The sequence below is a fragment of the Scardinius erythrophthalmus genome (genome assembly GCF_964197995.2).
Source record: "Scardinius erythrophthalmus genome assembly, chromosome: 2".
NCBI lineage: Eukaryota > Metazoa > Chordata > Actinopteri > Cypriniformes > Leuciscidae > Scardinius > Scardinius erythrophthalmus.
Window position 1 is genome coordinate 12917806 of NC_138222.1, and position 26407 is coordinate 12944212.

The 26407-nt window shown below is 37.1% G+C and overlaps 1 protein-coding gene across 1 annotated transcript in view; it reads left to right on the forward strand.

The window, feature by feature from the left end:
* LOC308685804 (phospholipid-transporting ATPase ABCA1) overlaps positions 1–26407 on the forward strand; it is a gene marked incomplete at its 5' end in the record, with an annotated part of 250800 nt that overhangs the window by 194522 nt on the left and 29871 nt on the right. The window contains 7 exons of the mRNA XM_081357814.1: positions 2516–2660; positions 8202–8325; positions 8411–8540; positions 9427–9547; positions 11615–11677; positions 12108–12214; positions 13998–14139. Of these exons, the coding sequence (XP_081213940.1) occupies positions 2516–2660; positions 8202–8325; positions 8411–8540; positions 9427–9547; positions 11615–11677; positions 12108–12214; positions 13998–14139 (832 nt within the window). The remainder of the gene's footprint in view (positions 1–2515; positions 2661–8201; positions 8326–8410; positions 8541–9426; positions 9548–11614; positions 11678–12107; positions 12215–13997; positions 14140–26407) is intronic.

Genomic DNA, 26407 nt, shown 5'->3' on the forward strand with positions numbered 1-26407 from the left:
CATTTTCCACAAACAGTCTGTACCTATACTTGGTCTTAAGGCAGACCAAAGCTGAGAATCCAGTCTCGCATAAATACGTTGTAGCAAAAGGCATCAACGTCTTAATCGCTCGGTTTGCCAGGTCCGGATACTCTGCCCGCAAACTAATCCAGAAATCTGTCAGTGTCTTCTGACCGAACTCAATTCTGACCGACCCGTTCGTGGATATTTCAATGAGGCTCTCTCTCTCGAGCATAGGAAGCTGGCATGTGCTGGGTGACGAAAAAGGATTACGAATCCATGTGTCGTGGTCGTCTGTTTCGGGGAAGTATTTGCGTAATTGCGCTGCCAAGTCGCCAAGGTGTTTCCGTATGTCACATCTGACACTGTCGGCAAGCCGTAGTTCGTTTTCACACAGAAAATCCTGCAGTGATGGGAATGCGCCAATGTCGTTGTCTTTGACACAGTCAGACCAGAAGTTCAGCTTTTTAATCGTGGCCTCTACCTTGTCTCGCACATTGAATATTGTCACAGAGCGACCTTGCAGCCCAAGATTGAGCTCATTTAGACGACCAAAGATATCTCCCAAATAGGCCAGTCTTGTGAGCCACTCATCATCATGCAACCTTTCTGACAAGCGAAAAGGATTGTCGATGAAAAACAGTTTCAGCTCGTCTTTCAGTTCAAAAAAGCGTGCTAAAACTTTCCCTCTGGACAACCATCGCACTTCAGTGTGGAGCAAAAGCGTCAAATGGTCACTGCCCATCTCACTGCATAAGGTGGAAAAAATGCGCGAGTTTAGGGGTCTTGATTTTACAAAGTTAACCATCTTAACTGTGTCGTCCAACACCTGTGCCAGGCTGTCTGACATTCCTTTGGCGGCAAGCGCTTCCCTATGTATGCTACAGTGGACCCAAGTGGCATCTGGAGCCACTGCTTGTACACGGGTGACCACTCCGCTGTGCCTCCCCGTCATTGCTTTGGCACCATCTGTGCATATACCAACACATTTAGTCCAGGTTATTCCGTGTGATCGTATGAAACAGTCTATGAGTCCAAAAATGTCCTGCCCCGTTGTCCTCGTCGGTAATGGTTTGCAAAAGAGGATGTCCTCATGGATTGACCCTCCATATATGTACCTGACGTACACCAACAACTGAGCCAGGCCTGCTACATCTGTTGACTCATCTAGCTGTAATGCATAGAATTCACTGGCATGTATGCGACATAGTAACTGTCTCAAAACGTCTGCTGACATATCACTGATCCGTCGGGACACGGTATTGTCTGATGAAGGCATTTTCTGGAAAGTATGTTTAGCCTTTTCCCCCAACATTTTCTCAGCCATGTCCATAGCAGCAGGGACAATCAGTTCCTCCACAATAGTATGAGGCTTGCCTGCCTTAGCCACTCTGTAACTGACCATGTAAGACGCTTCTACTCCTGCCTTATTTACAGCATCTGGCGCGATCAGACATTTCTTGGTGTTAGAAAGCAGTCTCAATTGTCGCTCAAAAAACTCCCGTGGCTTATTTTTCAAATTGCCATGTTTCGTTTCTAAATGTCTTTGTAAGAGTGAAGGCTTCAATGAGTTATTAGACAGAACTTGCGCACATATGACACACTGTGGCTGAGGGAAATTCGCATTGCCTGTGTATGTGAAGCCCAGAGTTATATAATCTTCGTTATATCTTCTTATCTTTGAGTGTGCCTCCCTACCATCACCTTGTTGTCTTGAGGGAAGAGTCTGTGTCTCCCCGTCTCCATCACTGTCCATGTTAATGGTTTGGCTAGCATCAGGCCTCTCGTCAGAGTTAGGATTTGCTATGATAGTGTCTTGACCTGAAAAGGATTTAGATTCTAAATGAACAAATCTTTTTTCGAGTCATTTCGTTAATTTAAGGGGCTTTAAATGTTATACTATTAACTGGCAAATTCCCAGAACACATCCACCTATGCAATCTTGATCATATTCTGAATTAAGAAATCATTATAATGCTGTCAAAAATCGGTTACAGGGAACATAAATAATTACTTTACCTTCCGAGTCTTTCATTAATTTGTCACGTGACAGACGCAATGAATGGATCGTTCATGAACGACTCATCACTTACGTTACAAATTAAAACAAAAAGCAGCAAGGAGGCGTCGTATGATCATTTAAACGAGTTTTATGACAAGGTCGTTGAGGATGGGAAAAATCTGACGCATAGCTTCAGTGTTAAAACTGATAAAATAATTGTCTGTGGTTCTATATGGGCTGTGGCAATCATTTTGAAAAAAAAAAATATCTCGCAGCAACATGGAAAAAAATAACTATGAACTAGTTCATTTTTGGAACTGTGAACTTAGTTCAAAATTTTGAGTATGAACTATGAACTGAACTAGTTCATTTTAAAATTTGTGAACTGAACTTTGAACTAGTTCATGTAGAAAGTGAACTTTCCCAACACTGGTGTGGTGGTTGTTTGTTTTTTCTTCGCCTGGAGTTTAAGTGTGTTTGTGAGTGTTTGCATTGTGTGTTTTTGTCTCACAGGTGGTCCATCACTCCGATGATGTATCCCGCCTCCTTCCTGTTCAGCGTTCCCAGCACAGCGTATGTAGTTCTGACCTGCATCAACCTCTTCATCGGTATCAATGGCAGCGTAGCCACATTCGTCATGGAGCTCTTTGATGACCCGGTAAGACTCCAGCACACACACACACACACACACACACACACACACACACACACACTATTTACTTAAAGCCTGCAGTGAAAAACAGACATTGTGTCTGTTATTTCGATTTATTTCTTTTATTTACTGACAATTTGACAGTTTCTTTTTGAGGCATAAGGTGTGCCATATGAGCATGATGGGTATATTATTTCTTCTGAAGAGTGTCATTCTTATCATATGTGACTTACAAAACACAAAGCTTTCTTTCAGCTCTTCCTGAGGATCTGTTCACACCAAGAACAATAACTATATTGATAACTAGGGATGCAACGGATCACAACTTTTGGTTCAGATCCTATTATAGATTGAGTCACGGATCACTGTCTTGATGTGAGATGACAGTGTTAATGTCTTTTCGACTTTAACCCTCAGAGGTCGGCAATCACGCCGGCGTGATCTGCACGCTTTTTTCCTTATGAGTTGAATTGAGACCCCAAATACTCTTTTGACTTTGATTTTACAAAACAAGTCATACATCAATCGATTCTGTTAAATGTGTATTATTTTTGTGTATACTCACAATAAAAACAAAGTGTTGTGCTTTTTGCCAAATAAAGAAAAATAAACACGAAGCGAGTTCTGCCTTCTCTCTGCCAGTGTAGTCCATTCTGAAACGCGTCCGAAAATGAGCAATAACTCAGTGAATACTCAGTCAAACAGGCATACAGTCACACAGGCATGAAGCTTGAATTCTCTTCTTTTAAATGAAGTCATTTATATAAAAAACAAATATTCTCATCTTGTGAAATCTGTATTAAAAGAGAGCGATTCCAGTCGACCTCATTAGAGCTAATTCAAATGTAATGTGACTCCGCCCACGGAGAGCGCGTGCTATTCAAACGCAAATGGCTGAGGCAATCCAAGCAAAACCTGTGAACGCCCCTATCAGCTCGAGAAAACCAAAACACAAATTTATTCAGATCATTACTTGTTTACAACGCAGCGCTGTGAGGAATAATGAGGAATATGAGGAATACAAGGAATACGAGCTGAGGAATACTAGTAAGTTTTTCCTTCTCGGGTTTCTGTTTATGAATGAATGAACGGCATAGATGTGCGCTGTTTACCACAGCTGGCAAAAACAATATTACGTGACAGTTCTCCATTATGGACGCGAGCGCTCTAAAAAAAGCACTACAAGACTTTCAAACTTTCACAGAGACCTCAAAACAGAAATTACAAATCCTTTCTTTAAAACGAATTTCGTTTTGTATCAATTGTATCTTAATTTTAATATTTTTTTCATTAACAAATTTCCTGGATTTAAAGTAAATTAGGCTAGCAATCACTACATAAGGTGCTTGAACTGGACTCTCTCCTCTTGAACTAGCCTACTCGCCTCACATGTCTAAAAAATGTGAAATATATTTACAGAAAGCTGGTTCTAAACAAAACCATCCAAAACAAAAAACTATGTAGCCTAATAAATGTGCATTTCTCCGGTGCGTTCACTAGCCTACTGCGAAGATCGCGAGTCAAAAGCCTATCGTCAACTTCATCTTTGCCAGAAGTTAAATTTAAATCGCGTGTGTGAATGAATGATGATGTTTTAGCAAAGTGTATTGCTATACTGAGATGAGTAAAAATCGACTGAAATATGTTGAAATAAAATGTAGGCTATTTGTATAAGCAACGTATTAAACTGCAAATTAACAATATGCCCTAATATTTCATGAAAACAACGTTACAGTCAGGCGAAATATGAAAGACAACATCTTGTTGACTAGATTTGGGTACAGTTTTTACTGTAGAATACACTGCCACGCTTTTGTTTAGCAATTTCTATATATGAATTACTATTTTTGTCAAAAATAAGTCATCAACTAAGATGTTAGCTGTTCCAATGTTGACTAAATTCAAACTAATGAATACATAGATAAAATGTAGGCCTATAATCATTTATTTTTTACAAAGAAAGAGTACACTTGAAATATTGTTGAAATTGTAATTATTGTTGTAATTGTAACCTTTTTAATAAAATAGCAAAACATATTTACAAGATAGATGTAAGCAAAATCTTAAATGGTCAATATAAGTCTTCTTCTAAATATATCTTTTGTCCTTGCATTGTGGCTCAGTCAGTTTCACACCTGAGTGAATGGCTCATCATTATGCAGAGTGGGTGGGACATTGTAATCTAAGGTGTAAACTACTCCCCCCCCTCGCATATTGGCTTTCCAAGCAAAACCTGTTTTACATCAATTTAAATCAATGTATGGTTTTATGTGAACGATAAAGCAAGACTATTTTCACATAATTTTGAAGAAAAAATTCTAGGCGAGGACATCCATTAGTCAAAAGTCTTATTGACACATATTTACTATGTGTTTTGTGGCCTTATTTCAGAAATTTTAGTTTTTAGTCTTTTCAATATCCATGCATAAACATTATTCTCTCAAAAATGAAAACATGTATATACACGTGGCTCACATATTATTGTAGCCCTGTTTGTGCTTTATAGAGTGAATTTACACCTTTGCCATTAATATGTTTATAAGCAACTGAAAAAAGCACAAATGTCAGGGCATGTCAGAACATCTCAAGGGCCCCAAAAACAGCCCAGACCCCAGAGGGTTAAAGTAACGGCAGCGTGTGATTACAATAAACAGAACATTTGTTGGTGTGGACGCTAATATTGTTATACCAGTGTATCCAATGTGCAGATTACGGTATTTTAACATTTCACAAAAGTTGCCGTTTGGTCTGGTTTTGGTTTTGTAATAAACACACATGATATTTACACTTTTTGGGGGGGTGGGGGGGGGGCTATTTAATAGCATACCAGAAAGGTGTGGGTTTTTTTTTTACAAAGTTTATTATTTTGGATAATAAATGTTAAATGTTATAATGTTATAAAACATTATTTTGGTTATAACGTTTTAGATGTGGTTTCTAAAACATTTTTAAGATGTTGAACTGCAACATTACCTAATTGCAACCAAAATATAACATTGTGAAAATGCCCTTTGTTTGCTTGGGTAAATGCTGGATGAAGTTAGCCTGACTACGTCAGACTTCGTACTTCTGCTCAATTTCATTTCGCTTCTGTACTCAGTCTGAGACCGTGTCATAGCTTTCCGTTTTCCTCCGGCCTGAAAACAGCCAGCCAATCAATGAACAGAGGGCGGCTGAGAGCCGTGACGTAGACGCTGATTGTACCGTGGATGCATAGATTTACTTCACATAATCTGCAAAAGTCGTTCACAGCCATGTTCACTCCGGTATTTCGCTCGATGGTTTTGTTTTCGCATCATACATGTATTTACAGTGGAAATTAGATGCGGCTGAGCATGCGCATAACACCCGCCATAACCAAACGTTATGTGATTGGCTTACAGGTAACCAATGATTTTAAGCTTCAGACTAGCGCCCCCAGGCGGTAAAGAAAACGTTTTTCTATTACGGAACTCCAGACTCTCTCTACGAAGCAAAGTAGCAGAGTCTGGTATTACCAGGCTAGGATGAAGTCAAGCTGTAATCATAAATGTGAATTGAATTGAATTAATCAAATTATCCAGGGCTGTTAGTCTGATTTTGCAAAAACAAAATGTGCAAATATTTTAGTCAGGTTAATGCTTAGGTCGATGTACTGTTTTAGTCCAATTAAAATGTAACTTTTAAATTGTACTAAATAATAAATAAGTGTGCTAATAATTAGTTAAAATAATAGTGCAGCCATCTTCATGAAACCTTGTAAAGACGACAATAAAATGAGCTGTTTAGTCCTGTTAGCTTCTCTTAACTGCTGTATTTCAAAGATTTGATGCCATAAATTGGTGAATCCATTGACTAGATGCCCCAGTTAGTTTGTTGAATGGAGCAGAATTAAGGCACTCAGATATTTTTAAAGCTGAACTTTAAACACGTTTGTGTGTGTATGATGGCGGACGTGTGTCTTGGAGAATATGGGTCAGTGTAAATCCTGTGTGATTTCACCGTCTCTGGTGTTTGTGATGATGAATGAGCATGAGGCTCGTACAATAGTTGGCAAGAAAACTGTTGCATGATTTCTTCAGCTGTGTGAGAGTGTGTTTGATGAATCGCACGCTGCTGAAGACGGCTTGACTATCATCAGAACGATGTTTCATCAACTTTAGATTTTAGCTTGAGATTGAGGATACAGTTTCACTTCATTCACACAAGGATATATGTATATTTGAACAATATTTAAATTATTTAATGCAGTAATGTGGCATAGCTCGTCTATAAACCCGCAAGCTTTCATTTTTGTTGAAAACCGAAGGACCCAACTCCCCAGTAGACAGTTTTTAATACGCTTATCATTACATAGCTGGTCAAATGCTACAACCTTCCATCCACTAAGTGGATTAAAATGTGAAAATAAAAGGAAGGTGGTTTTGGGGTCTTTTTCTAATCACTCGTTGTGTCACCACAAAACAATGTTGTCATTACTTGTTGACATTATGGATTTCAAAATCATACAAAACAAATTACATTTCAGAGGTGCGAGCCGGAAGTATTGATCATTTTCTTATTCGTTGGTATTGGGTAATTTTTTGTTTTGTTTTAAAAATTGTGGGTAGACATTTGTATTCGGTTCAAATGTATATAATATATAATGATAGACTCCACATAGAATGATACAGTGAATGTTCTTTTGACATATTTTTCACATTTAGACTTATTATATAAAATGCAAAGCAAAATCTAGGTGTGTCGGGGTTTGCTTCAAATAGTTATGACCTTATACAAAAAAAGAAAAAAAAAAAACATTTAATGGAATATAGTTTCCCAAAAATAAATATTCTGTCATCATTTAATCACTTCTAAACCTGTATACTCTTATGTAAAAAAAAAAAAGGAGAAGTTCAACAGAACACGCATGTTGCTCTTTTCCTAGCAAAGTGTTATTGTTAACTAACACTAAGGCTTTAAAAAAAATGTAATAATATAAATAAAATTAAATATAAATATTACATGAAAAACTTAGACTTAAAAAAGTTAGAGCTGAAGTTTGGGCTGAAGTACTAAAATTACTAAAAACTAAACCATAAAATAAAATATAAAGCTAAAAACAAATATTAAAAATGACTAAGCACAAAATAACTTAAAACTAAAATAAAAGATAATTCAAAATGTTAATAAATATTCTAAAATATATATGTTACCGGCAAAGTGTGAAATCCCGGTATTGTATAGAATGCCTGATGGTTTTTGGCAAAAATACATTGCCTAATTCTATACATTACCTAGGCATTCTATAGAATGCCGGATTACACACTTTGCCGGTAACATATATATATATATATATATATATATATATATATATATATATATATATATATATATAAATATACTAAATTAACACTGGAATGTGCATAGTGAGAAGTCATTATCAATTAAAAGATCAGAAAATAACTATAAAAACATCCATATGACACAATCAGTGAAACAATGTTCATATACATTTTCTCATTTTGAACAATCATGTATTTCCAATCTAACATTGCCATTCTCTGTCTCATCTGTCTTTATGTCCAGAATATAACTCGCATCAATGACATAGTGAAACAGGCTCTGCTGGTGTTTCCTCATTTCTGTTTGGGAAGAGGCCTGATGGACATGGCCAAAAACCAGGCAATGGCCACCCTCTACAAAAACCTGGGTAAGACATTGACGCATGCGGAAGCTTGTAGTTCAGTGTTGAAAGCTGATATTTGTGGTAAAGTAAGTGAGTTCTCTGTTTTCAGGTGAAGACCGCTTTGAAAATCCTCTCAACTGGAACTTGGTGGGCAAGAATCTGTTTGCCATGTCCATTCAGGGGGCAGTTATGTTCGGCCTGACCCTTCTCATACAGTACAAGTTCTTCTGCAAACCAAGGTAAGAAAAACACACTTCTTTACACGTTTAAAAATCTCACACCTAAAGAAAAATTGGTTGGCACCTACAGTACCAGTCTAAAGTTTGTAATAATGAAAATTTTTACACCTTCTTTTATGTTGCCCTTGTTACAGTGTCATTATACAAATATATTAACAACATGTACTTACTATATGATTAGTGTTGGTGTTTGGTTTAGGGTTAGTTGCTTCTAATTAAAAATAATTTACTGTTATTACTATAGTATTTAAATGTAAGATGTGTAAAAGGATCACTGTAAAATAAAGTTACGGAAGTTTCCATAAAGAATGTGAAGCAGCACAACTGTTTTCAACATTTATAATTAGCAGAAATGTTACTTGAGCAACCAATCAACATATTAAAATGATTTGTGGATGATAATGTGACACTGAAGACTGGAGTAATGATTCTGATTTGCATCACAATTAATTGATACAATCATTATTAGAAGTGCCAAGTTACTTTCAACAGGTGCTTTTCTGTACTTTGGTCACTACCATAGACATCAATGTTTATTTACGAACTATAAGCTTTTATCCCAGTACTGTTGTGATTATTTGAATATTTGTAACACAGAAATAATGATTCTGTGTGGGTTGTGACTGTTTGTGAAGCCTATACCTATACATGACAACTGCTCTCTCTCTAGGTCAGCGGCAGTGCAAAGACAGATTTGAATGTTCCGGTGAAATTTTGTCAAAGGTTTAATAGACACAAGCAAATAGCTGTCATTTAGGATTAAGATCGAGTGGGTGTTTGAATCGAGATCGCGGTCTTTTAACGAGTAATCGTGCAGCTCTACAATATACACACACATGATCATGTTGTCTGATCTGCGGTGAAATTCACACATCTTTACTCACAGGTCGATAAAGTCACTGCCTACATCATCAGGAGGAGAGGATGAAGATGTTGCTCGGGAGCGTGAACGTGTGCACCAGGGTGGAGCTCAGAATGACCTGCTCCAAATATGTGACCTTACTAAGGTATTTCCTGTTCCTGTGGCATCAGTGAGGTGCAGTGTTTCTTTACATTCATTCAGGGATGATGAATTACCAGCTTCATACTTTGAAAAGTGCCATATTTGTGGACAGTTGTGAAAAGTCGGGTGAACAGTTGATACCAGCTGGGCAACCAGCTAAATGAGCTAAAACAGTTTTGAACAATTTAAGACCAGCAAACCAGATTTTTTTTTTTTTTTTTTTTTCACAGCAGGGTTATTCTGATCAATACTGTTTTCCCCACTTGATTATTTAATAATCAAAAAGGCTCAGAAGAAACACCAGATTTTTTTTTTGTGCTTACTCTTTTAAAAATGAGTTTCATTAGAAATGACATTAAAGTAAAGTTTAGTTTACCATAAATGCTTGTCAGTATATTCGGCAGTACACTTTAACCATAATTCAAAGCCTGTAAATAGAAGCAATTCTGAAACTACATATAAAGATGTACTTAAGTCCTAATTAAGTGGGTCAAAACACTCTAAAGTTCTGCTTATTGCATTTGATATCAAATTAAACTATAGTACATTTTCATTTAATTACAATTAACATGCAGTTAGGTGTCTGAAAACATTACATTCAGTTTACTCTTAAGTATATTCTTTTAAAGTATATTATTTCTGTAACAAGTAATGCTTCTTGTTTCACAAGAATAGACTTTGAATATTCGGAGCAGAGGCTCGTGGTTCCAGGCGTGCGAGTGTACAGATGTGCACAGGAGTGTCCAGTGATTAAGAGTGAGAGTTTGATTGGTCCTGTTCTGTAATCAGATGTCTCTCAGCGCTGAGCTAGACTGGCAGAGAGCAGCTGTCTCTACTCAAGAGACACTGTTTGTGTGACATGAATCACGCTCCGTTCTTCATGAATCTGCAGCTAAGTGTGGACAGGTGTTAATGTAGGAGATCCTCACCACTTCTTTCCCAGACATCTCAGACCGACTGAGTCCTCATACTGAATATTCCTGAAAGAATATTCTAGGAGAACGTACAGTTCTCAACATCCACACAGCTCAAGTACAGCTCAAACACCACTTTTTATGGACTGCATCACTGCACTTTAAGTTGATGTACAGATGCTATTCACAGAATAACTTTTATATTGTTAGTAATATTTCAAGATGAACATTTACTGGAAGCTGTTTAGGTTTACTTGATTATCCATATATATTTTTTTAGAAAAATCATGTTCAAATGTTTGTTAAATATGATCCATCAGGCTTTTGAGGAACGTTTATTTGTTCATCTCTCAATCATCTTTGTATTGCATTGCATTATATGTTTTAAAGCTACAGAGCTTTGATAATCTATAATGATCTACTACTAATCTATTATTTCATATGTCAGACTTTACAAGGTTAATATGTTCTTAGTAGTGCTGGACAACTATTAATCACATCCAAAATAAAAGTTTGTGTTTACATAATATATGTGTGTGTACTGTGTAGAATTATTTTGTATATATAAATACACACACATGCATGTATACATTTAAGAAAAAAATGTTATTTATATATAAAATATGTATATTTATATATAATATAAATTATGTATAAATTTATACAGAGTATATAATATTTCTTAAATATATATATGCATGTGTGTGTATTTATATATACAAACTTATTATACACAGTACACACACATATATTATGTAAACACAAACTTTTATTTTGGATGCGATTAATCGCTGCCCAGCACTAGTTCTTAGAGGATCACATAATGTTTTCTACACAGAAAACAGTTATATATTTACAAAAAAAAAAAAAAAATTGTTACACTTTATTTCGACGGTCCACTTTAGACATTCTACTAACTATGCAACTTTGCAAATATATGTCAACTAACTCATTTTAATATTAGTAGACTGTTAGGTTAGGGTTAGATGTCTAGGTTCGGGTTAGAAGAATAAGTTGACATGTAGATGCAAAGTTACTTCTAGTTAGTAGAATGTCTGAAGTGGAACATCAAAATAAAGTGTTTACAAACAAAAAAAAGAAGCTCTAAACAGGTGATTTTTTTTATTTATTATTATTATTTTTATTATTTTCTTCAGATGTACCGTGTGAAGCTCACTCCAGCCGTGGATAAAATCTGTGTGGGTGTTCCTGCTGCAGAGGTAAATGACACACACTCATATAAAATGGAAACTTATTTTAAGCACTAAGAAGAAAGTGTCTAAAGAATTTCATTATTTTTTAATAAGAGTATAATGCCAAAGGTCTTTAAATAACTTTAGCCTCTAAAGACCCCATGGAATTACTTTTTGCAGAGATGCATTTAATTTTTGGCAGCAATAAAAAAAAAAAAACATGTTCTAATATTTTATAACAGTCTTTTTCCCCTGATACCACCTGCCACCCTCTATTATTAGCAAGAAACAAATATTGACTCATTGCTGTGATACTCTTTGAAAGCTACTAACTGTTGTTAAATGTGTCAACACTGGCTTGAAAATTGTGTTTCTCATTGGGTCGTTGAGGTATTTTTATTTATTTTTTCCTGTTTATGCATTTGTCACTAAATCATTGTGTGTGTTTGGTTTGCAGTGTTTTGGTTTGTTGGGGATAAATGGTGCAGGTAAAACTACAACTTTTAAAATGCTGACTGGAGACATCAGCCCAACAGCAGGAGATGCCTTCGTAAACGGATACAGGTACACTTATGAAATTACGTATAAGCTGTACTTAAGTCTTACTAAAGAGGGTAAAAAAAAAACAGTAAAGTTCAGCAAATTTATTATGCTTAATTGGTCAGGGGAAAAGAGATGCTTAATCTTCAAATATTCATTGTCAACTTCGGGAGGTCGAACTAAATATTACTGTGTATGAGCTGTTTTATTTTCGAATCATTTTTTGATGAGCTTTATCTAAATTTAACATAAAATAATTGGTTTTAATCAATTATATTTCCCATAAATTAAAGGGAAAACATTTTTATCATTAATTTCCCACAGTAAGCTGGGTAACCTAAAAGGAGACCTATTATGCCCTTTTTCAAAGTCTTGATTTTGGTTTTAGGGTTTACTAGAATAGGTTTTTATGCTTAAATGTTCAAAATAATTTTTCGCTAATTTTACATTGTTCCAGCACCTCTTTTCCCAGTCTGCCAGTGACACTTTATAGAGTGGTACAGGTATGACATCACTTTGTAGGCCACAGCGCGGAAGCGAGTTAGCATTTTAGCACTTCCGCTTCCATCGTTCTGAAGTCAATGACCCAATTTTAAATTGGGTTTTCGTTAAATGACTGAAATTAGGCAGTGAACACAAGCTCAAGACACTTTCACTTTTTATTCATAAAACACATCATTATTACCCCACTCGTGATTTTTTTAAGCTGTTACGTGTCTTGAAAAAGGCGGTTGCTAACAAGTGGCTAAATGGGACTACAGAGGCTGTCGGGGAGATTAAACGTCATCAAGCCGAAAAAGGTAAACTCACTCTTTTACAACATCATTATGCTGTTAGTGATGGTGACGTTGAAGTCATAGGACCGTGGTGTAGTTCATTTATAGCCTACCTTTAGCTTTTTACTGCTGGCGACTGCATTTAGGCTTCAAAATTCATAAAAGTTGTGTTCATCTGTGATAATTATCTTGATAGACATAACGTGCAAGTGTCATAAACTTTTGTTGATCATAGAGCTTATTTTTAGCGATAATCCAAAAGCCTGTTGGAAAATCCTATTGGATTTCTGTCGAGGGAACCAGCGTGATGCTAACTGTCGGTTGGCCTACAAAGTGATGTCATACCTGCACCACTCTATTTACTTCATGTCTCTTTCCGAAAAGCACAATGTGTTCTAATTGATCGGCTGGACCAGTGTGTTGTGATTGCTCAACCGCTTCGAGCGTGTTTGGGAAATGTTACCCCCCTTCAGTGTTGGGAAAAGTTAAAATATTGTGTTACTCCCTAAAAAAGTAACTAATTGCCATATTTTTTTGATGGAAAGTAATGCGTAACAAATAAAAAGGGTCTAATTTTGGCAAATGTAAAGGTTATATACATAGGTATATACATAGGACAAAGGTCCTTTCATGCCAAAAGTGAAGTGATAAATTAGGAAATGCAAATTAACCCCCGTACAGTAGAGGTAAATAAATAGGAGAAAGAAAAACTTTAAAAACTTAAAAATAATGTCTTACTTTACTTGTTACTTTAAAAAAATGTAATTGTTACTTGTAATTCGTTACCCCCAACACCTTGTCCCTTACCATGACCGCAAGTTTCAACACACTATTAAAGCAACTCAACCATGTCTCACCCCTTTATTTTGCATCTACCTTGGGTGGGAATTATTTAAATGTGTGCGTTCCTGGAAGAAAACTCAAGACTATAGTATCTCAATGATACTAAAATAACACTGCTTGTTCCAGCTAAAAAGTGGTGTTATGCAGTTGCTAAGGATTTAAGAGTGATTTCTTGTTTAACTTTTCAGCATCCGCTCTGAAATGCAGTTGGTGCAGCAGAATATGGGTTACTGTCCGCAGTTTGATGCGATAGATGACCTTTTGACGGGAAGAGAACACCTGGAGTTCTACGCTCGACTCCGAGGGGTTCCGGAAAAGGAGGTTTCCATGGTAACAGAGCCTGCGGTCTTTGTTTTGTAGACTCTTAATCTTTGTATCTAAAATTCACTCTCTGTCCATGGAATCTCTCTCTCTCTCTCTCTCTCTCTCTCTCTCTCTCTCTCTCTCTCTCTCTCTCTCTCTCTCTCTCTCTCTCTCTCTCTCTCTCTCTCTCTCTCTCTCTCTCTCTTCTGTGTGTGTGTTTGGTTCATTCTGTAGACCTTTCAGCAACAAAACCATCAAAGTGTGTATGTCTGTGGTCTCACAAGTCTTTGATCCATTACAACTGGTTAGCTTGTGCAACATCACACACACCAAGATTATTGTGTTTTTCATTTTCAATATATTATATTGAATTATATATATATATATTTAGATTATATATATAACATAATATAAAAATATTAATATACAATACTATTTTTATTAGATTATACATATTTCTAAAACTAAAAGTTAGTTCTGGTCATCGAATCTGATTGGGGCCTTCCAGGAGTGCGATATTACACCCGTATCAGCGTTTATATCATTCCACTTGTTGTGCATTCTAGATAGGCAGTAAACAGCTGCAGAATTGTAGCGCCAGAAGTTTCAGAACAGAAGCAGCAGACACAGGATGGAAGTGGCTAGTGTAGCTCATACAGTCAAGTCAAGTCAAGTCACCTTCATTTATATAGCGCTGTTAACAAGATTGTTTCAAAGCAGCTTTACAGTGATAATATGAAATTAAAGTAACAGAGGTAGTTTGGGCTTTACAGCAGCTCTATAATATAGTTATTGTCCAGCAAAGGTTAGTTTTGATTGATTCACTTCCGTCGCAACGATCATTAGTTATTTACTTAGGGGCTGCTTACACGACACTGTTCTAACAGAAAACCCTCAATGCGCTCCGGCCACTCCACCACCGTGCCTGGTGGCTCCAGAACACAAACCATGAAATAGGTTCCAAGGTAAAAGCCTTGAAAGATTTTGAGAAAAAAAAAGTTATCTCTGCGCAAACTTCAGAAGAAACAGAAATAAGCATTGCTTCTGCACATGTAAAATAACATGATCATCAAACATTAAAGAGCATATAAATCAACCTAACATAACTGAATGAACCCATGAAGAGGTATAATAGGACTGCAAAAGCTTTGGGGGTGTTGATAAGCAATTTGTTCCATCTATGTTTTGATCATCATTCTGAATCTGATCTGCAGTTTTTTGTTCAAAATGTTGCTTGTTTTATGAAACACCCACATACAAGTGTTGATAAAAAAAAGAATGCATGAAGGAAGGTTTTAGTTTTTTTTTATGCTGAGACTGTTCGTACGTTTTATATATTGCATGTTCAGATATTCATACAACAAAATAGTCTGGGGGCCATGAAAATTTTGTGAAAATAATCAAAAAAAGCTGGCTCTGTCACCAACTTAAAAAAAGAAAGAAAAGAAGCCTAATATTAAATAATAATAAATTGTAAAACGATTTAACATTGCCTAATATTTTTCCTTCATGTTCGTGTTATTGCAAATAGTACTTAAATAGTATGTATGCAACATATTTAACTCTTTCCCCTTTATTTATTTATTTTTTTTAAAAGTTGCCAGCCACCGCCAGCATTTTTGATAGTTTTTTCAAAAGTTTCATGGCCCCCATATTATTGTATGAATATCTGAACGTGCAATATATCAAAAGAAAGAACAAAGCCTCTGCTTTTAAACAAAACAAAGACACACACACAAAAAAAAATATTCTAGCTTCATGCATTCTTTTTTATCAACGCTTAAATTTGGGTAAGTCTCATAAAAAAATTTAACATTTTGAACAAAACACTGAGAAAATCATATTTTTTGTCAAAGACTACAACATATGCACAAGCAATGCTAACTCTGGTATACGGGCCCTTCGAGACGAGATCCGAGTGCTCAGAGTGGATTTTAAAAGTGATATGGGTGAATTTTGTCTCTCTCTTCATGATGATAAGCGGAAGTAGCAGAAGTGAATGAGTTTAAAGAAGAAATTAAACAGAAATTTAAAGACTTTTCAAGCGGCATGCAAACTACTAACGCCCAAATGATGAAAGCAGAACAGCGCATAGCCGATATCGAGGAATAAAACGTAGTGGCAAGTGATTCACTCCTTGAAGGCTTTGCAAACAGTCAACCGACCTAGAAGCTTGCTCAAGATGGAACAACCTAGAGGTCCCGGAGGGATCCAAGAGAAGCAACCTACTGGACTTTCTGACGAGGATTATAAAATCGGAGCTTGGCTCTTAATGGACACCGAGCTTGGAATACAGCGTTGCCATAGAGCACTTGCTCAAAAGCCTCCCCACGATGCACCACCCAGATCACAGGTGCTGCACACAGCATGGAAAAATAAATAAGTTTGATTTGAAGAGAAGAGGATTTATTTTGATCTGGACTATCCTCCAGAATCCCCACGTATGTCTTCCTTTTCTTTAATGTCACGTAAGGAGCTCAAAACCAAGGGCATTCGGTTACAAACACCAAATCCAGCTAAATTTCATTGAATGTTTTTCAAAAATGGTACCCAAATCTACAAGAATGTGGCAGATGATGCTTAAGACCTGAAGAAGAAGTACATTATTTCCTTTATGTCAACAGGTCAATTTCTGAACTGTAGTCATCTCACAATCACATACTTATGTATGCAAGCAAGTGCTTCTGTTTCTCCCCTCACTGTATAACATCATGTGAATAACACATGATGTAATCCAATAGCGTTGTCTCTAGTCGTTTCGCTTCTGCTCTTTGCACGTTCAAGTGTTTTGGAGGAGGCATGGCTTTGGATGGCGATTTTCAGGGAGGGTGGTGTAACCGCACTAGGTAGTACATTAACATTAGCTCAAATGATATACAGTGAGGAAAATAAGTATTTGAACACCCTGCTATTTTGCAAGTTCTCCCACTTAGAAATCATGGAGGGGTCTGAAATTGTCATCGTAGGTGCATGTCCACTGTGAGAGACATAATCTAAAAAAAAAATCCAGAAATCACAATATATGATTTTTTAACTATTTATTTGTGTGATACAGCTGCAAATAAGTATTTGAACACCTGAGAAAATCAATGTTAATATTTGGTACAGTAGCCTTTGTTTGCAATTACAGAGGTCAAACGTTTCCTGTAGTTTTTCACCAGGTTTGCACACACTGCAGGAGGGATTTTGGCCCACTCCTCCACAAAGATCTTCTCTAGATCAGTCAGGTTTCTGGGCTGTCGCTGAGAAACACAGAGTTTGAGCTCCCTCCAAAGATTCTCTATTGGGTTTAGGTCTGGAGACTGGCTAGGCCACGCCAGAACCTTGATATGCTTCTTGCAGAGCCACTCCTTGGTTATCCTGGCTGTGTGCTTCGGGTCATTAAGACCCAGCCTCGACCCATCTTCAATGCTCTAACTGAGGGAAGGAGGTTGTTCCCCAAAATCTCGCAATACATGGCCCCGGTCATCCTCTCCTTAATACAGTGCAGTCGCCCTGTCCCATATGCAGAAAAACACCCCCAAAGCATGATGCTACCACCCCCATGCTTCACAGTAGGGATGGTGTTCTTGGGATGGTACTCATCATTCTTCTTCCTCCAAACACGTTTAGTGGAATTATGACCAAAAAGTTCTATTTTGGTCTCATCTGACCACATGACTTTCTCCCATGATCATCCAAATGGTCATTGGCAAACTTAAGACGGGCCTTGACATGTGCTGGTTTAAGCAGGGGAACCTTCCGTGCCATGCATGATTTCAAACCATGACGTCTTAGTGTATTGCCAACAGTAACCTTGGAAACGGTGGTCCCAGCTCTTTTCAGGTCATTGACCAGCTCCTCCCGTGTAGTTCTGGGCTGATTTCTCACCTTTCTTAGGATCATTGAGACCCCACGAGGTGAGATCTTGCATGGAGCCCCAGTCCGAGGGAGATTGACAGTCATGTTTAGCTTCTTCCATTTTCTAATGATTGCTCCAACAGTGGACCTTTTTTCACCAAGCTGCTTGGCAATTTCCCCGTAGCCCTTTCCAGCCTTGTGGAGGTGTACAATTTTGTCTCTAGTGTCTTTGGACAGCTCTTTGGTCTTGGCCATGTTAGTAGTTGGATTCTTACTGATTGTATGGGGTGGACAGGTGTCTTTATGGTGTCATGGTGTCAGGTGTCAGCTAACGACCTCAAACAGGTGCATCTAATTTAGGATAATAAATGGAGTGGAGGTGGACATTTTAAAGGCAGACTAACAGGTCTTTGAGGGTCAGAATTCTAGCTGATAGACAGGTGTTCAAATACTTATTTGCAGCTGTATCATACAAATAAATAGTTAAAAAAATCATATATTGTGATTTCTGGATTTTTTTTTTTAGATTATGTCTCTCACAGTGGACATGCACCTACGATGACAATTTCAGACCCCTCCATGATTTCCAAGTGGGAGAACTTGCAAAATAGCAATGTGTTCAAATACTTATTTTCCTCACTGTATAGGGAATTTTAATAATTAATCAGGAATATGATTAATATATATATCACATATTACAGTTACATTAAATTATCGAAGTTGAAAATAGATCAATTGTATATATGAATAATCAATCACAACGAATTATTATTCCTCATTCATATATCAATAGTCTATTTCAGATCATTATATGAGATAACCCTTAAGGGAAATTAATGTAATTATCAAACAGTTGTTTGTCCAGCAAACGGCCGTAAGATTAACTTATCAACTTCTCAATAAAGTTATCACTTCTTATAATTTCAGGAAGAATAGTTTCTGGCCATGAAACTATTCTCCTGTCCTTATAAAATTTAGGTTACTGAAAAGTAACAAATCAGCTTTGTAGCTTAAGATCGAACATTTCATTGACTCGTAATATGAGCATTTAAGACAGAGGCAATCAAGGATATATGGAATTTTAATAATTGGACTAATACTACATCGAACTAAGGAATACAAAATACTGCAATTTACACGAGTAAATATGCGTATAACAATACAAACAGTAAAACAATACAAGACAAAACGGATAACAGATGAGAGAGAGAGTATGAAAGGGTGAGCGAGAGAAAGTGAAAGCAAAATCTGCGATCAGAGAGAGATCACAGTATGGCAAAAATCACAGACCAGGTAACCTTTGAGAGAGACAAAAAGAAATCACATCAATCAAATCAAAAATCAATGCTTGCGTATGGTTCTCTTTGTATTTGCTGAGGAAAGAAAGCGCGTGTGTCGTTCTTTTAGAGCTGGGCGTGTTCCATCGTGTCTTCTGGGTCGGGCAGACTCGCAGGAAGATTTAAAGGTTCACCGAATGTGAAGTTACCAACGAAACAATTCAGAGTTCATCTCCCTCGTGGAGGGAGAGGCGAATATGAAAATAAAACTTAGTAAAGAAAAGAAAAACGGAGATGAGAGCTCCCTAAGGAGCCATGGAACCAGAAATTCTCTCAGACGAAGTGCTCGTGCGTGTGTCCTTAACTCTTCGGAGTCTTAGGCTATTTTGGCCGTTTTTGAGTACTTTTTATTTTTTTTATTTTGCGACATAAACAAATGTTTATCATACCAATGTTTGGTATTGTTTTTTTCAGCACAACATCATCTATATGAACAGACAATTATTTTTTCACTTTTATGTTCTGTATCAACATACTGGACCCAAAATCACACAAAAAACACAAAATCCGAATAGAAAAATTATAGTTTTTTTACTACAAAAAACACAAATATGCTCAATGAAGCATTTTAAAAGGTTTAAAATGTAAACACAAGTTGTAAATGTCAACATATACAGGTAAAATTCAGATATAATCAAGCTATATACAAAAAAAAATATGATTTACAAAAAAAAGCGAGTGTAGCCATAGGCTTTTTTTTTCTCTTTTTAGCTTTGCCACTTTTTAAAAGTTTATGCACACAATTATTCAGAGAGCTATATTTAAGGCCTTGCATTCCCAGAGTATGAGGGTTCCCAATTAGTGCAAATACAACATAAAAAAGGTAAAATTGAGATAAAATCTAACTATATACAGCAAAAAGCAGGTGTGGCAATAGGCGTTTTTTTCTTTTCTTTTTTGCTTAGAAACTCTACAAAACACTTCATGTACAATTACACAGACAGCTACATTACAGGGCTTTCCTTCCTTGAGTAAGAGGGGTTCCTAAAAAGTGCAAATATACTATACAAAAGGTAAAATGAACACAAAATCAAACTATATATACAACTATTTACAACGAATATCAGGTGAGTTTTTATTTATTTATCTGTGCCACTCCTCAAAACAGTTTCTGTCAACAATGAGACCAAAGACATTCGCTTCATTTTCCTTCCACAAAAAACTACCTAAACTATCTACACTACTCCTAAACTACTCTCAAAATCTATTCAAACTTTTCCAAAAACTAGCAATAATATCTCTCTCTCTCTCTTTCTATATATATGTCTCTCTGTCTACTCCCTCAATCTCCCGACTCCCGCAGGCGCCTTTCAATTTCACTTCTTTGCTCAGTTGGCTCCTCCTCCACTCCCTAAAATGTGCAGCCTGAAGAGCAGAGTCAGCAGATTCACACATTTTTCTCCGTTTTGTTTTATGACAAAAACCGTCAAAGTTATGAGAATAAATGCAACGCCTCTCGCATCCCATCTTGCGTTCCTTTACGAACGCGTCAATATTTTCAAAAAAAATTTATATAAAGTTTAAATTATCATATCTCCGTTTTTACTTGGTCTATCAACACAAAACAAAAAGTAAAATAGAGTTTCAAGCCAGTACTTTCTTACAGAAGTGGACAGCAGCGCTCAACGTGACTTTGTTTTTATGCTTCGACGTCTTAAACTGGTCATGTGATTTGATCACGCCGGCGTGATCGGCGACTCGGAAGAGTTAAGGAAGAGGAGCTGAGCGCGGTCGCGGGAATTTCAAAAGAGTCTTTTTCTTTGAGTTGAAGTTGCCGGCTACGTTCGCTTCACTGAACGTAGGGAGAGTCCGAAGACGAAAATAAAGAAAAGACTTAGAGAAAAAGAAAAGAGAAACGGAGGAAAGCTCCCAAAGGAGCCATGGACCCAGAAAACCTCTCACAGAAAAAGTGCTCTCTGAGAAACTTCGGTGTCAGTCTCTTATGGAGAAGATGGGTTCACGCCTACTTCGCGTACGTGAACCAATCACCTTCAGAGATTTCAGAGCGGGAAGAAGTTTCTTTGTCCTGTAGGCAACGCCCACTGGAATGAGTCATGAGGAGATGGGATTGAGCTGTTCGGCTTTCAGAAATATGAAAGGTGTAAAATAATGCACATTACTGCATTCTGCTATCGGAATTCGACTCCGTTAGATTGAGAAAATTACAGAGATATCAAACATGTCATGAATACAAAGTTACATAAGATATGCATATTACAAGCATTTTAAGGTTCGTTCCTTCAAATAAACGTCATAAACGAAGTGAATATAAACTGTGAAACACACAGGAGTATATGAAATATGACATGCATATATTTTAAGTTTAATGTTCACAGTTTGTGTATGTGTGCGCGTTAATGTGTGTGTTGGAATGTTGCGCTCCCCGTTATCTCGCTTGCAGAGGAGCTGGATGAGCTGCTGAAACTTGGTGGTCATAAACTTTATGACCTAGTCCGAGGTCGGGTTACAAGACAATATTGGATTCTTTCAATAAACACTTAGAATTCAAAACTACACATTAGAAAACCACACCTCTATTATAAGGCAAAAACTAATCACACATGCATATAGGAATGTACATACATTAAAAGGATATTTCTATCCTAAGTTACACACAACGGATGTTTGTGTGTGTGGCGTGTGTGTGGCGTGTGTGTAATGTCACATAGAAAGGCTTGCGGAGCTCGCAGGAGAATGTTGATTTTAGGTTCTGGAGTGTGTCTAGGGTGCTATAAAGTCTCGGGGTAGCCGTAAAAGTTGTCAGAGAGCCATCTAAACCCAGCCATGCTGGCACCAGGCTGGTCAGTTAGCCTGCAGAGAGTTTGATTTACATACATGAGTTCAGAGGCTAAAAGCTTTCGGTTTCATGAGGAATGTCCATTGTTTTAGATTCAACGAGCCATGATTCCTTAATTCAAACTCAAAGAATGAATGAACTGCTCATATGCTACAGTGGGATCGTATGCTTTCAATGCTAGCAGGCTAAAGTTCGCATTTCCCAGATCACCAATTGCACCTTTAAGACTGGATACGTCTAATCCTTCCAAAAAGAAGGCTTCAAATGCCAAAATGGTTCAAAGAACCATTTAAATAATTGGGTATATTGATATATGGAGAGAATTTCACCCCAGGGGAAAAACAATTTACTTTTTATTCAGCATGCCATTCTATCAAGAATTATAATTCAGATAGGCATATAATCAAAAACTGTAATGACCACTCAGGGGTATACCTTATTCTCATTGCTATTGCCATCAATAGGGGAACAACAGAATAAAGCACTGGTGGCTGAAATAATGATAGAAGAATTAAATAGTGCTATATCAAAGTTGAAAGCAAATAAGGCACTGGGCGCAGAAGATTATACGTCTGAATGATACAAAATATTTAGACCCCAAAAAACAAATATGCTGCTTTAATTATATATATCGATTTCAAGTTTTGTCTGGAATAGTAGAAGACCTAGGATACGGTTTAAGACATTGCCATTGGCGAAAGAGAGGAAAGATAGAGCTCTACCATGTCTTTGGGATTATTATTATACCGCACAGTTGAAACATTTAGTATGCTGGTGTATACCAAGCTTGAGTATTGAGTATTTTGACCCAGGTTTTGAACCTGCTATGTTAGACTACAGATTTAGACTACAGAATTTTTTAGAGACATGTGGACAAGAAAAGCAGGATTTCTATAGATTCCTGCAAATTAGATTATTTTAACAAAAAAAAAAGTTCAAAGTATATTGACAGAAGATTATTATTTGGTTACATTATTTTCAAATGCATATATATATTAGAAGATAACACAAAGCTGGTTTTAAGTTTATATGGATGTATACAAGCTCAGGGCTCAGCACAACAAGGTTTCGGGGCTCATTCATATGTGGAAATAAATCAGATATGTGCCAATGCGACTGTCATGTAAACAGGCAGATGGGATTTTCTGAACACTTAATAAGCATGCATGATGTTTCAGACAGTATGGCAAGTGTAAACACATAAATTGGAAATGAGTCTCAATTGAAAGAACGTGTAAACGGACGGTCTAAAAAATCGGATATAGGCAACAAATCAGAATTGGGCATCAAGACCTGCAGTGTAAACGAGGCCTAAGAACCATCCTTCAAAATACATTAAACAAAAATGGGGGAAGGAGTCTGAATCTCAAATAACAGAGGAAGACTGGACAGATTTATGTGTGACACAGGCAAATAATACAAACTGGAAGAATGTTGTATGATTCTATATAACTCTTAAATTAATAGCACTAAACACAGGCACACCGAGTCTTTAGTTTGGAGTCAATGAATCTCAATGGCTAATCATTTTCATGTTTTTAGCGCCTGCCCGAAAAAATACCTTTTTGGCGAAGAATTAACGGTTGCAATTGAAACAATAATGGGAGAAGAGTTTGACTATTCAGTCATTATTTTAATTGGCCAGAAACTGTTTTAGACCAGGCTAAAGGAACACTTAATACTAATGCAATTTAAGTCCAATAAAGATTGGTTTAAAGCACTTAATTATATTTTCAGATTTTTCCAAGTCTAACAGGAGAACTATTTATGCTTAAATTGTTAATAAAGCATAAAGAAACATGATATAACTCTAAATCTTTACATATGAGCTAATTAAACAATAATAATTGTATTAATTACAGTGACGATAAACTCACTATTTGTATATAGCCTATTAAAGGTGGGATCAGGCAGAGGGTAAGTGAAAGCAATGTGTTACTCTGGTGTAATCCATGTCTAATGTGTTTTAGTAGTAATGTGTGTTTTAACGCGTCAATGGTTCAGCTCCGTTTCACGTGGAAGACGACGCTCAACAAAGTGATCACAATCAGCTCGATAGCACGAGTACGACAGTCATAGTAACGAATATATTACAACTATAACAAGATGATGGGGTTATATCATATTGATCACTAAGTGAGGAACCAAAGGAAATAAACATCAGGAGTATATTATCTTACTTTTCAGACACACTTTGGGAGCCGACGCTTGAAACAGACAGTGGACGTGGTTTAAACGCTCCAGGCTTATATGTGTTTTTTTCATAGCTGAATCGAACGACAATCATATCGCAAATGAAAAAAACAAGCAAAGATGCCACACAAGCATATTCAAGCAATGGCCAGCATGTATTAGTTCTGTGAAACAAAACTAAACAATGTTAACTTACTCACCTATCAAGAAGAAATAAAGTAAACTCGGCGTCCGATGTTAGGCCTTTCCACTCCTTGAGTTCTCTCCAGCGCTGGTAAGCTTCTCAGATATTAACACGAGTTCTACCTCTTGCCTGATTGTAGGCCTTCTTTTTAATTTTAAGTTCCGCAGACATTTTCCTCTTTTTTTTTTTTTTATCGGCCATCTCTCTTTCTGTAGTCATTCGGCTAATGGTGCGTTCAAGTCATCTCGTGTAGATCGTATTTACGAGTTGAACACCACCACAATGTTGTAAATACGAGTGGGGAGCTCGGGATTTTCTTTAAGCCCCGATCTTTACGAGTTGGGGGCGTGTCATTGAGAAACATGGTATTCAAGGTATTTAGATGTGATATTGTCAGGCTTTTCTATTTGCAGCGCTGCAAGCTAATTGGCTGCACAGAGTATGATAGCATTATAAAATAAAAATGTAATATGTAACAATAAAGTTTGCAGTGGCTTCATAAATTAACTAAAAACATAAAAAAGCAAAGCACACCTTATGCAAATATTTGTTCTTCATTTTCTAGAGCTAGAGTTTAAGAACCTTGCTGTATTTTTGTGTAATTAATTAAGAAAAAGTACACCGCCATCTTACTCCGATGAAAGTGACTTGAATGCACCTGCCGTTAAACACAACATCCCACCTCGTAAGTATGAACTTTCCAGGAGGACTTGAACACACCTGTGCTGTGTGCACTGAGCGCTCTCTCCTCCCCATCATTAGTAGACACGCCCCTTACTGCTTATTGGTTACAAGTGTGTTTTGGTAGTAGGTCCAAACACAGTTTTCAAAAGTGTTTTTCAAAAACTACTGATCCCACCTTTAATATATTAACAATGTAGAAACTACAATATGTAAACCTTGAATTAACTATAAACTAATAGTTTCCAAATGATTTGTAAGTACCCTATTACTGTATACTTATTATAAGTATAGTGTTACAGAGAAATTGAGTAGCAAATGTGAGAATTGTAAGTTTATATCTCACAATTGCGAGTTTATAGCTTGCAATTCTGACTTTTTTCTTGCAATTCTCACAAGTCACAATTGCGAGAAAAAATATATAATATCAAAAAAATGATCCTTTAAAGGGACACTTCACCCATTTGCATTAAGCTTTGCATTGTTAGAAACCCAGTCATACTATTGAATGGTCGTGCAACACTCTTTCATTTTTCCCTGATACGGGAGAAATCTGTTATTTACCTCTTACACTTCCTCCTACAATGACGCAAAAATCGTCATTTTGCGTCATTGTAGGAGGAAGTGTTAGAGGGGGGGATTTCTGTTGAGACTACAAGCACTCGTTCCTCATCTCTCCCAGGGGGCGGGACCCGCTCACGCTACAGACCTATTACAGATCAGTGGGTGGGACTTTACTCTCTGAAACTGAAAGCAATATCCTCCATCTTGTTTGAAGCTAAGCTAACAGGCGCTGTGGAGACAGATGTAAAGTTATGACAATAGCGGAGGAGAGTGCTCAATATGATATAGACTAGAGGAAGAGGATTTCGGAAGTCGGATGCTTGAATCAGGTGTCTGTGGCTACTTTTACAAGCCGCATTATAGCGAAGAGCAGCCGAGGCAGAAGACCTGCCTGCCGCGGACGAGGAGCCCGGACTGGCTCGAATTAGGGCGGACTGGTGGCGCCGGTGATCTCACTATGCAACTACGAACCGCTACGAACACAGAGATAGAGTCCGTCTGCGGCAAAGAATTTCAACGATGACAATTTCTCCTGGACGAAATCTCTGAATCAGACGAGGACACGGACGTTTGTGTTGTGAACTAGTTTCCTAGTTTCGCACCGCATAATGTTCTGACTGAACATCCAGGTACCATGCAATAATTCACCTTTTCGAAAGAAATACAAACGAGGAGTAATGCACTAATGAGTTCGCCAAC